We start from the raw sequence: 12,576 nt of genomic DNA on the forward strand, positions 1-12,576 counted from the left end.
CAAGAAGGAAGAATTACAAATGTGGAAAGCTAAGTTGCAGATAAAGGGTTGACAAAAATATTTATGGTGATTTGTATAAGAAATCGCATGAACGGGAGTGCAATTTGTGATTTATGGGCACAAGTGATATTTTTAAAGTTCTCAAAAGTGTCAGAGACATAGGCGAGTGCAATTTGAGAACTTCCAGAACATCACAAGTGACCACTAATCATGCAATGAATGAGCAAGTTCATACGTTTTTAAATTTATTATATACTCCACAAAATCAATCCATCGCTGTTTCCATAGCAACTTCCGCATTGCACTCTATATCCTCTTTTGCACTCCATAACCTATTTAATTGCATTTTATTTCAATACATTTGACATTGACCAATCAGAAAGGCGATATTACTGGTCCCCAATGTATTGTTCTTCAAATGATTAATTGCATTCCAAAAGTATGAATGTGACTAGTGACATCAACATTCCTTGGAACATTTTGAAACCTTGAGACAGTCACATAATTTGGTAAAAAAAATATTTGCTAATAAAGACACAGACAGATCATGTTCATGTTACAAATGCTGAGTATTTTGCAAAGAAATATACAGAAATAATAATGGAAGAAAGTATTAGGGTCAGAAATATTACTAATTAAAATTGGAAAAAACACAAAATTCTTTATTGCTCGAGTTTATTTAATTGTTTCATGATCCCTAATTGCACTTATACCATGAAAATGAGCTAACTGAAAAAAAAAAAAGAAGTAAGAATTGTATCTACATGTAAAACAGAAATGGCACCTTACCATCTGCCGCTGCTCTTTAGCTCGTTCTTTGGCGAGACGCTTCTGCTCTGCTAGCATTCGGACTGAAACAAAAGGAGAAGATCAAGAGATTGTGAATAAACTGATCATTCAAATAATAGCAATGAATAGAGAAAAATCATGGCTCTGTAGCTCTGTACCTCTTTCTTTTTTAGCTTCTCTTGCTGCCTGGAGTGCTTCTTGCTTCATTGCTTTGCTACGCATTCTCGCTTCCGCTATAAAAGAAAATTTAAACAAGATCATAATTTTTTGCTTTAGCAAAGGTGAATCATTGCTATTTTAATCCAGGCATATTATAAATGTATCTTATGCCTCACTTAACTCTCAATTGCCATTTTCAGTAGGAAAAGCTTTCCTCTAACCAATCAACAGCAAAATTGACCATAAAGTTCAACAACTTTTAATAATTCATTTTTCTTGAAGCCGTATTATTGCAAATGAAAGGATCTAATATCAACAGGAAAAGGAAAAAGGCTTGCAAATTAACAAGACTTTTCCTCTAGGTCAACCAAACACGAGTTTCTCAAGGATTTTTTTTGACAAAGACATGCTTTATGAGAACCAAGTTTTCCCTGGGCATCCTGGTCACACGACGATTGCTTTGTTTAAAATGGTTAGTCAGTCTTTCTGGAAAATGCATTTCAAATCCACCAGTCAACAAACATTTGAATTTTATAAAAACCTCGCTCTCTTTTGGCCATCTTAACGGCTTCCAAGGCAGCTTCTCGCTGAGCTTTTTGAAGTCGTTTGGCAGCAGCTGCCTTATTGGCCATTTCTGAAATGAAATCGCCACACAAGGCCAAACAGGTAGAATACAACATTAGCATGCGATACACGAGTGTCTGTTGGAATTTCGTGCCCTCTCACTCCAACTCTGTCGCCTGGCATGGAGATTGCGCAGAACGGTAAAATCTCATCCCAACCTAATTTCTGAACCAATTTTCCTTCAGACAAACTTGAATAAAATTTTAGACAATTAATTTTTGTTGTAAAATTGTACTATTTGGAGAATCAGATCTATTTTTAAAGAGACCATAGGATAAAGAAGGACAAAGAAAATTTTGCAGGGGTAAGTTTTTTGTTCTCTTTTTATTAATTTTCTATTCTGCTGAACTCTTGCCAAGCAACAGGTTTCACACACTTCCCCTCTTTCTTGTAACACATGCTATCATTCGTCTTCAATAACCTTTTTCTCTCTTGGCCATCTTAGCAGCATCCAAAACCGCCTGACGTTGAGCTTTTCTTACAAGTTTAGCTTCCATAGCTTTCTGCATCATTTCTGCAGTGAGATGGAAATCAATTCCACTGAATTCATGATTGATCTCTAAATTCTTCCCATCTACACTGTACTAGCATTTGAATTAAGAGATAATCAAGAGGATGAACTGATCATGCCAATAAATATGGTTATAATATTGTTTGCACATGAGGATGTACCACTGTATGACAAAAGGTGATTAAAACAACTGGATCACTTAGATTGTAATCTGATGATTTCATTATTCATCTTAAGTTTGACCTGGCTTATTTATACTCTTTGTATTTGATGTGAAATCGCTAAACTAGTCGATATTACAGCACATAACAAATATCATAATATACAAAAATATATATATACAATCTGACCCTGTTAAACTAATGTTTTAAAAACAACATACCGGCTTGCTTTTGCTTCTTCTCTTTCTTTTTGTTTAATTTATCCAGTTTCACTCTAGCCTTTTCATCAGCCATCAATTTTCTTCTATTGACTTCTTCTTCAGACAGAGGTTCAAAGACTGTTCCCTGACGATAGCAAAACCTTGCAACTCAATTGATACTTCAATTATTACAGTAAAGTAAAATGTAAATGTAAATGCTTTGTTCATAGTGGAAGTGCACTTAGCTATCAAGCTATTTTACAGGCACTCCACTCTTAACAAGGTGAAAGTAACAATTCAAACTTAACAGAAACATTATTAAGAACCCCAACTGGCGGGAGGCAACCAGTTGGCTATTTACAAAGCGTGGTGGAGTTGAATCAGGGACAACCAGAAACAAATCCAAGCCAGAGGTTAGAACGGGATTTGAACCCGGAGCAGCCGCATGCAAACCCAACGCTCTAACCACTGGACCACACTGCCTCCTCTAAGTAACGTACAGAGTGTTTTCGCTCATGTCATTAGCAGCCATATTTGCAAACTAAAACAAAACTTAAGGAAGAATTTTCATAAAAATGGAGTTCAATTCCGAAAAGAATACGTGTATTTCACTCCTTCAACATGGCCGCTGTTTCTTTGTTTCACTCTTCCAGCATAGCCGCCATGTCGTCATGTGAAAACACTTGATACTGTAAAGATCTAAATTTATACACGGCGATATTTAATTATAGGGTGGTGAAAGACAACAGTTGACCACATTGTATTTACAATGTGTACGACACATGGTAAATTTAAAGTCAGGATCTTTGAAAGCGAATACAGTCAAAAGAAGGATTTAAATTCCAAGCATTCATCTGGTGGTTGGACAGAGCATTCACATGTAAATCTAGGGCCCTTATCACTTGGGGGTGCAGGGATGGTGCACTGGTGCAGTTGCGGATCCAGGATTTTGAAATGGAGGGTGAATTTTTGTAATAATGTAATAGAACCAAAGCCTGGTTGAGGTGTTTGAGGTCTGTGCAAGAAGGAGGGCTCAGAAAAAGGGGGGTGAAAATTCACCCATTTCACCTCCCCTGGATCCGCTCCTGCTGGTGAGAGCATTAATTTTGCCTCCCATCAATGTGACCCGGGTTCGATTCCCAGGCACGGCCCCATATGTGGGTTGAGTTTGTTGGTTCTCTACTCTGTACCGAGAGGTTTTTCTCCCAGTACTCCAGCATTTGATGTGACTTGCCTTCTAAATTTGTTGATTTCAGTTTACAGTATCCCCAATTAGTGCTCCAGTTCTAGAACACATGACACTTAAATAAAGTTCCATTCCTTTACTTTTCTGGTTTAGGCCAAGCTGCCTCCGAAAACAACATTATATTCTTTTGAAAAAAAGAAAGATCCTTATTGGGATTGGTAACCCACAATCTGGATGGTAAAAATTATTTCCCTTAGGAAGGGGTAGTTAAGTGTGCAGTGGTAGCCTTTAAAGGCATGACCAGAAAGCTCAGCCATAAATATTGCGATGGCTGGGGCTTGTCAGATCAAGCCTTCCTACATCAAACATGCTGTTTTGGCTTAGAGGACATCAAATCTTTTACATTAGAACCAACTGAGATTGGTAATATAAAAATATAACATCATAAAGAAAAAGTTCACAAACCTCTTTACACTCCAGAAACTCTCCAATATGGAGTTTTGTGCTAAAACTGAAATTTTCTAAAGTTATTTCTGTGACACCATTTTTGTTGAGGTACTGTGAAAACAATCACAAGAATGACAGTTTGTCAAAACTCAAGTAGCATAGAGCATGGGGAACAATTGAAGCAGATAAATAGAGAATATTACATGGCCGCTCGGAGATACGCAATTTCTCTTAGAGTGTTGAAAAATATTTCACGAGTGAGCGCAACAAACAAGTGAAATATTTTTCAACACAAGAAAGGAAATTTCGCATCTCCAAGCGGTCATGTAATATTCTATTTATTATATAAACACCAATGAAATACTAAATCATTCACGAAAGACATTGAAAGGCGCGATTTTTATATGTAACCATAGCAACAGTGATCTTTTCGCGTGTGAAAAGAACATAGAGGACACATGTACCATTTGTGAGACGGGGCCTACAGTTTATAGCCCTTATCCGAAAAGACTTGAAAGTCTAACCATTTGCATATGAAATTACAAAGGCAGCCCTTTCTCCTCAGCTATTTTAAGATCCCAAGTGTTGATCCAGCCGGGGTGTGAACCCCCGATCTGATCACACCAGGCCCCAGTTGTTCAAACGATGGATAGTGCTATCCACCGGATAAATCACTACCAATGGATAAGTATTAGGGAAGCCAATTGCGCTATCCAACAGAAAGTGATTTATCCGGTGCATAGCGCTATCCACCTTTTGAAAAACTGGGGCCAGATGATGGCATTGTTACCAAACTAATCTGTTTGGCCTTATACAATCAACTCCCGCCTTGCGGACACCTCGCTATTACGGACACCCCGCTATTACGGACACCCCGCTATTACGGACAGCAGCTAAATCCCTGGCAAAAGTTACAGACGTTTGACTGAAATAAACTCCTGCTATTACGGTGGTAGTACTGTACACAAAGGGTAGGTAACTCCAGTTCTGTTAAGTTCTGCTCTGTTTGTAAATAAAGTTCTGACGCTCTTTACGAGCGATAACAGGTCTGAAAAAGATACTGGAGTTAATGAAAATGAACACAGATGTGACCCCCTTCTGTAAATATGGTTTAAAATAAAAATTCTCTCGCACCCCGCTATTACGGATTCTTGCTATTACGGGCACCAAATCGTGGTCCCCAGGGTGTCTGCTGCAACGGGAGTTGACTGTAGTGAGGTGCAAGTTATGTCAACAACTTTTATTAACCAAAGATTATTTTTTAATATTAGATATAGTTGACAAAATGTACAATATTTCCTAAATCCAAGAATGTCTGAGCCACTAAACACAGTAAATATTAGTAATTTTAGAAGTGATAGCCATTCACCATTGGAATAAAATTAGTATGGGACAATTTGCATGGCCAATAAAGACATTGGCAGCATTCCCAACAAAATCAACTCTCTTGACACTCACCCTGGTAACCTCTGGATATGTACGAAGTTTCTTGCCACATGGAGCAAAGTAGTACACATCACCTCTCAAACTACCCGCAGCTCCAACTTGCCGCAAGCGAGTTTGGCGTCGCCATCTATGTATCCAAAACATAACTGTTAAATGCCCATTAAGTGAAAGAAGAGAGCCAATAGGAGAAAGCAGTTAACACATAATATTCTATACATCTTGCATGTGCGTTCAGTCTTGCAGTAAGTAGCGATATGATCTATGCTGGTGTTTGGTGTTGTAACATGACGAGATTTATACAAATGCATACTATCGACCTCAGACGTCCGTGGACGAAGGCTCTTTTTCAGCACACTTCACAGACCGTTGATTTCAGTCTGCGGTTAAAAAATTCTGATCACATGATAACATTTTTTGTGGCTCTGCGGTTTCGAAAATAACTGTTACTTTCCCCAAAGGAAAAAGGGTGAAACGATGTTGACGGCGAGTAAAACCGGCCAAAGCTATTACGGGTCACCCATTAAAAGCTTTGTCCACGGAAAAAAGAATGCTGGTGGAAACTTTTCTTCAGTTTTTTTTTCTTTTCTCGGTTGGGGAAAAAAAAAGGAATAGCGCCACGTGGTTGGTATTTTCGAACCGCAGAGCCACAAAAATGTTATCACGTGATCAGAATTTTTTAACCGCAGACTGAAATCAACGGTCCGTGAAGTGGGCTGAAAAAAACCCTTGTCCACGGACCTCTGAGATCGATAGTAAACGAGTATCGGGGTAGCATACAAGTATGTGGAATGGTTAACTGTGAGCTTTACATAATGTTGGGGAACAAAAATAATAAATTATGATTTGTACTAAAAGCTTTTTTGTTCTGAACACCCAAGTAAGACTTGGATGACAAAGTTTTCTTTAGTATATGGGTTGGAACTAAAATCATACTTTAACTACAATGGTTTTTCATTTACTGTTAGAGATTAAAGGCTATTGATTTTTCAGGACACCTAGAGTCTTATCCTGGTTTATTTCACAAGTTGCAACAGCCACATGTTAACAGTACTAACAGAACACATCAGAGCACACATTTTAATTTCAGTGTATATTATTGTACTTACGTTGGTATTTCATCTTTAAGTTAGCTTTTCATACACTGCAATCTTATTATCTTAGCTACAGTAACTGTAAATGATTCACTTGATCATTTCAAATGAAATCACAAAATACAATCAATGAAAAGCTGTAAAGTTTCTAAAACTTCAAAAAACAAAATTTCTATTTCATACCCCTTTCCCAAAGGAACTTGAATGGCATCTTCATTGACAGCTCTGCGTCTTTTTCTTGGACTCCCTAGAAGTAACCAGTTTGATATGAATGAATGCGTAATAATTAACTAACCCCCCCCCCCCCCCCCCCCCCTCCAAGGTCTTAACAGGGCAAATGAACAATATTAATAAGGGAGAGCCAGACTGCTTTATGGCACAAATGGCAGCTGTGCAGTTACCAACCTCAACTGAATAACAAGTAGATTTCACAGGTACCCCCAAAACAGAATGAGTTCAGAAACCACCACACTGGTGACTACAGTATGTGGGTTCTTTAACATTCCACACAAAGTGATGTGAGACAGGGCCTACGGTTTATCGTCCCTATCCGAGAAGACTACAAAGTCTGACCATTTGCAGATGTCACTAATCTTTCTCCCCAGTTATTTAAAGACCCTGAGTGTCGGTCTGGCTGGAGTTTTGATTCCGCAACCTCCCACAGAGTAGTCAGACGCTCAATCAAATAAGGCAACCAGTCAGCGGTTCTTCTGATATTCAGACGACAAAAATAAATGAACTCTGCATAAGGAAGAGGCAAAAGACACTTCACCTTCTGAACACAGAGTCATGGGAAAACAATGAACTTAACTTTCCTAAATTAAGGACATTGACATTTGGACAATTTTCCAAGAGATACCCTTTGAAGAAACACAAAGGAATTTTTTTTAAAAGTTATTTTGAAAGGGTCTTTGAAATAGCATGACGTATCACAAAAGTGTCAAAAGGGCATCCTTATGGTAAAAATAAACTTACAAATCATTTACCTTCAATTGGTGTTCAATAAATTGTCAAACTTCAATTTTCTACTTTGTAAGAAATTCACAGTTTTATTACACCATTTCAATTTACTTAAATTTCATAATTTACTTCCTTAATTTTTCAAATTACCTGAAAAGGACTCATCCACTTTTCTTTTGCTTGGGGAATGAGATTCATCCTTTAAAGAAGTACCACTTTCTTGTGTTTCCATGGAAACATCATCATCATCGTCATCATCATCATCCTCATGCGGTTCACACGCATCATCTTCCTCGTCACTGCCTTCGCTATCAGTATCGCTGCCGCTACTTTCCTCATTCTCCCCCTCTTCACCCTCCTCACTTTCGTCATCACTTCCACTACCACTCTCGCTACCACTACTAACATTGCTAGTATCACTGTCATCATCGCTGCTGTCCTGCTCACTGAATTTTGTGCCGTGGAAGTGCGTAAGTAATGGGGGTTTTCCTGATGGAATTCTGGGCTGATTGACGGGTGGTTTTGAGGATGCCTTTTGAATAACAGGTACACTTTTAGAAGTACTCATCAATTTTGGTTCCGCAATGTCATTTCCTCTGCTTTCTACATCACTGCTGACATCACTCTGTGATTTCTCAGTCAGTATAGACTTCACAGAGTTTGTCGTGTTTGAGGTGGATTTCAACATTTCCTCTTTAAGAAGAGTAGATAGATCTTTTCCCTTATTTATTGAAGGCTCAGGTTGTGTAGGGACAATTCCCTCAGTTTTATTTAAAATTGACTTTGGCACTTGAAGCCGAGGTGGGGGACCAGATTTCACCTTTTGTAATTTTGGTGGAGCTGACTTTGAAGGCTCAGAATTCACAGCATAGTTTGATGATGAGTGGGTCTCCTCTGTACCCCTCACAGGGGCCTTGCTGTCATTCCTCTGGTCCAATGGACTTTTCTGCAGTGTTGGTATGTTGCTGTTTTCATTTAATGACGGCAAGTTCCTTGGTCTTTGACTACTGGAGTTGGCGGAATCAATGTGATGCTTGGTTTTGAGAGGTTGGGGTTTTTGTCCAGATCTCAAGTCTGTGTTTTCAGGAAACCTGTTAGATGCCTTAGGTTTCTCAAAATCACTTGTTGCCTTGAGACTAGAATCCTTAACTCTTTCTTTATGATACAGTGGCAGATCCCCAGGTCTCATTTCACTTTCTCTGTCACTATTTTCCTCACTGCAGTTGCTCAACTTTCTGTTGAGACGTGGAATCATATCCAAATCATGACTGTCTCCAAGATCAAGAACACTTTTTCCATCATGGTTGCCATGACTACCCCAATGCGCCAATACATTTTTTGTGCCAGCAGAAGTAGGGCTAGCCTGATGAACAAAGCTGTGCATTGACTGTGGACTTGAGGGTGGTGGGTAAAATATACCAGATCCACTTCCAAAACCACCAGATGAACTGACACCATTCATGATACCGCTACTTCTAGACCTTGCTGACGGATAAAGACATTCTTCAAGTCTCTCATGGCTAGCAAGGGCACAATCACGTTCATGTGTGAGCCATCCACCAGGGAGATGACTGGTAAAGTAATCTGGCGTAAGTCCATGAGAGTGTGGATGAGGGGGCATCCACCACCCTGCACCCCCTCCACTAGCCGGCAGTGTCCCATGAAGTGCACCAGGAGAGGTGAGACTTGCCGGAGCACTTAATATGGGATCATGTGTTAACGTTCCTCTGAAATCTGGCAAACCAGGTCTTCTGCCCATCATGGAGAAAGCACCTGGGCGCATTCCATAAGAAGGATCGTGGGATAAAGGGGGAGAGCGAAGACCTGACGAAACAGACAAAACGGCAACTGACAAGTCTCGACCACAACAAACTTAAACTGACACAGTTAAAAACAAATTAGCTGTAGGTAAAAGTAATCGAGTTTTGAAACGAAAGATTAAATGCAGCAGAAGGCGAAATGCACGCTACTGTTGTTTTGAAACAACAAAACGCCGCTAGCAAATTTGATTTGAACGATAAGGCACGCATAAAACACTCGCTCACCTGGATTGCCATCAAAATAGCTGTGTGTGTGTGCGGGACTGTGGCTTGGGACGTCTCGGGGATCCATTCCGGTACAGATAGGTATGTAGGACACGCAGCTATTCCTAAGGATTAGAAATACGATGTCAGAGGACGAAACAATAGCTTCCACAGAAATGAAGATGACGACGAAATGCGTGCTTACGCCGAGTCAAGAATATCGAGCATTAAGGAAGCTGTTGTGCGAAGTTAATACACATGTTTATTTACAACTGTTAGAAAAACTATTTCAGAGTATTGTGCGATCAAAAAAAGATGAGCAGTCTTTCAAGATACCAAGTCAAAGCGATTTGCTTCGCCGACGAATTCCCCGCCCCGAAATTCACGACAAAATTCAACCGAAGTACGCAGAGGAAAGTTACAAACTATTTGATAAGGATAGGAAGCCAGGAATCACATTAAAATCGACATCTTACCGGCAAAAGTCGTCCTTAATATGCCTCTAAGATTTTCCTTGCTTATTATCCTGTCCCCTACACATCATCTTGCCTTCGTCGGGGAAAGACAAAAACAGCCATTTTGGATGGCGTTTTGAGGGAATTTTAACTCTCGAAAGCTCAGAAAACCTGCAAAACGAGCTCTGGAAATGCTGCAACACGTGAACAAATCTACTTTACAGACTGTCTGACCGTCTCCGAGGGCCAAAATGCCGTGTAAAAATGAAAAAAGCAGCGATTGTTGGAATCAACGTGAAAAATTTACCTTTTAGGGTTGTTTGGTGCGATATTGAGGAAAGAAGGGCGAAGGAAAGCATAAAGCGCATGTGGTACGTGACGTCACAGAATTGTAAAACAATGCCTCGTGAAATAATCAAAGGTAAACTGACTCGATGTGCCACGAGTTACGGTAAAGAATTACCACTTTCGTCTTATTACTCCTCCCATCAAAAACTCGCCCGTCAGCGACCGGAAAAGCCTCGTAAATGACATTTTAGCTTCTTAAGAAGTCGTAGAAATAATAATCCTCGTCGATTTGTTTGCGATAAGTGAGCATTTTGCCGCGAAATTCGCCCGTAGTCAAAAACGGATACTGAAGGGAAACCCATGTCTTTAACTATGTAAATTTGTCGAAATTCATCGATTTATGACTTTCGAGCAAGGAGCCTCAGTTATTTCCACTGAATTTGATAGCTAGAAAGAAGTTTTTTCGAGTTGTAGGCGCGGAGGCTTGTGAGGTGTTCCTTTGGATTGGCACGAGATAATTTGAGGAACCTCTTCGAAAAGGAAACCGCGCTGAGGTTGGTCTAAAAATACATCCAGTCACACATTATAAGCGCAATACGGACCCATAACAATAATTTTTGGTACAAGACAATATTTTTGACAATGTTCGAAGTGCCTGATCTCTAGACAAAGTCATGGATTTCAAGAAAATACCTTTGGCGCTAAGACTCGGCTGTTGGACTGGAATATGAAGTTGTTGTTTATCCTTCAAATCTGAAATCGCTACGCAAAATATTGTCACTGTGATGCGGGTCGGACATAAATTTTGTCATAAACAGCACTTTGAGAAGACAGACCAAGCGTGTAAGGATAAAAAAATGTGGCTTTTTCATTATTTAAACATTTCAGTCAGGTAGATAAAGTGGAAACTTCCTCTTCTACCGCTGGCAATAATTTTACAGATATAGTCAACAAACAGCGATAATAAAAACTTCAATGGGCTATTTATACCACTTGGCGAAAGCTTCGTTCGTTCGGTGGCCATTTTAGCGCGAAAGGAATTTTCTCCGATCACAAATTATGCCCGCGCATTCTCGCTTCCGAGGAATGGTAAAGTTGATTTATGTAAAACACTCGAGGAATTGGAATTCTCTCAGGGATATAAAAATATTAAGATCCCGAGCGGTTGGCGACAAGTGTTAATAACAGAACCATCACCCGTAAAACCTATTGAATTCTCGTTCTCTGATTGGTTAGCGATTGTTAAGCCGTTTGCAATTTATCCACTTTGGATCGCAAATTGTCAAAGTGAGACAATGCATGAACTCCTGCGGGGATAAACAAGCATTCGGTCAAGCATTGAGAAAAAAGTGAAAGGATCGGGGCTATTTAGAAATTCAAATTTATTAAGGAAAATTACTCACCATGTGTAAACTGAATCATACAATTATGCGCGCAGATGCGAATAATGCAATAATTGAAATGCAAGCAATGCTGCAAGGATTTTAGCCACACCTCCCTCGACAGGTTCAAGTATCCGAAAAACACGTCAGTAAATCGCCGAAGCTGATGCGGATCGTTATCGACCTCCGATCCTGCTTCTCTGGAGACTGGCGCACTAATTTGGTTTCCCGAACGGTTCAGATACCTCAAGATAGCGCAGTTGTGTTGTCAAGCTGGTGAACTTGTTGCGGGAAACAAAATTAATTTGAAAGAATCCAAAAGTCAAGAATTTACTTAAATATGGTAAAACAAATTTTCCACTCTTCATGTGCTTGTTTGATTTCAGATTTGATTTTAGCCAATTCGGGCTATTTTCTCTTCCATTCTTCGACTCTCTGTTTTTAGTAACCATAGATATGTCAATATTCGTCGCAAGTTTTTTTTTTTTGCCATAATGAAGAATATTTTTGAATGAAACGTCACTGTTACATCTTCTTTTAATAAACTGACGCAGATCGCCAAATATAAAACAATTCAGAAATCAACGAACAGTTCACTTAGATATTTCAGTTAAATCATCGGCCATAACGGAATCAAAGGATCAGAGATTGCAAATTATGTTATAAGATATAAAATGATCATGGATGTTGCTCTAATAATTTTTAGGGAGAAGGTACAATTTTTCCCTATTTTTAAAAATAAAAATATCATCTTTCACACGAAAATGTTTGCATTGGAATTCACTGGTCGAAACACAAGCATACGAGTTCATCGCTCTTACCTCCAATCCGTTCCCAGTCCACTTTGGAAGAA

The 12,576-nt window shown here is 39.3% G+C and overlaps 1 protein-coding gene across 3 annotated transcripts in view; it reads right to left on the reverse strand.

Annotated features, from left to right (window-relative positions):
• Positions 1-10,430, reverse strand: part of LOC137968047 (bromodomain adjacent to zinc finger domain protein 2B-like) — a 33,361-nt gene extending 22,931 nt beyond the window's left edge. The window contains exons 1-11 of one of the 3 annotated variants that reach the window (XM_068814667.1): positions 10,075-10,426; positions 9,620-9,723; positions 7,725-9,398; positions 6,798-6,861; positions 5,536-5,650; positions 4,096-4,188; positions 2,466-2,589; positions 1,994-2,086; positions 1,490-1,582; positions 948-1,022; positions 790-851 (exon numbers count right to left, since the gene is read on the reverse strand). In XM_068814667.1, coding sequence (XP_068670768.1) covers positions 790-851; positions 948-1,022; positions 1,490-1,582; positions 1,994-2,086; positions 2,466-2,589; positions 4,096-4,188; positions 5,536-5,650; positions 6,798-6,861; positions 7,725-9,398; positions 9,620-9,686 — 2,460 coding nt within the window. In that variant the 5' untranslated portion in view covers positions 9,687-9,723; positions 10,075-10,426. Of the gene's footprint in view, positions 1-789; positions 852-947; positions 1,023-1,489; positions 1,583-1,993; positions 2,087-2,465; positions 2,590-4,095; positions 4,189-5,535; positions 5,651-6,797; positions 6,862-7,724; positions 9,399-9,619; positions 9,724-10,074 lie in introns of all 3 variants that reach the window. The other 2 variants (XM_068814668.1, XM_068814669.1) reach the window with 2 other exon arrangements.
• Positions 10,431-12,576: the final 2,146 nt, after the last annotated feature.

This window comes from Montipora foliosa, chromosome 8 (assembly GCF_036669935.1).
Source record: "Montipora foliosa isolate CH-2021 chromosome 8, ASM3666993v2, whole genome shotgun sequence".
NCBI classification, from domain to species: Eukaryota; Metazoa; Cnidaria; class Anthozoa; order Scleractinia; family Acroporidae; genus Montipora; species Montipora foliosa.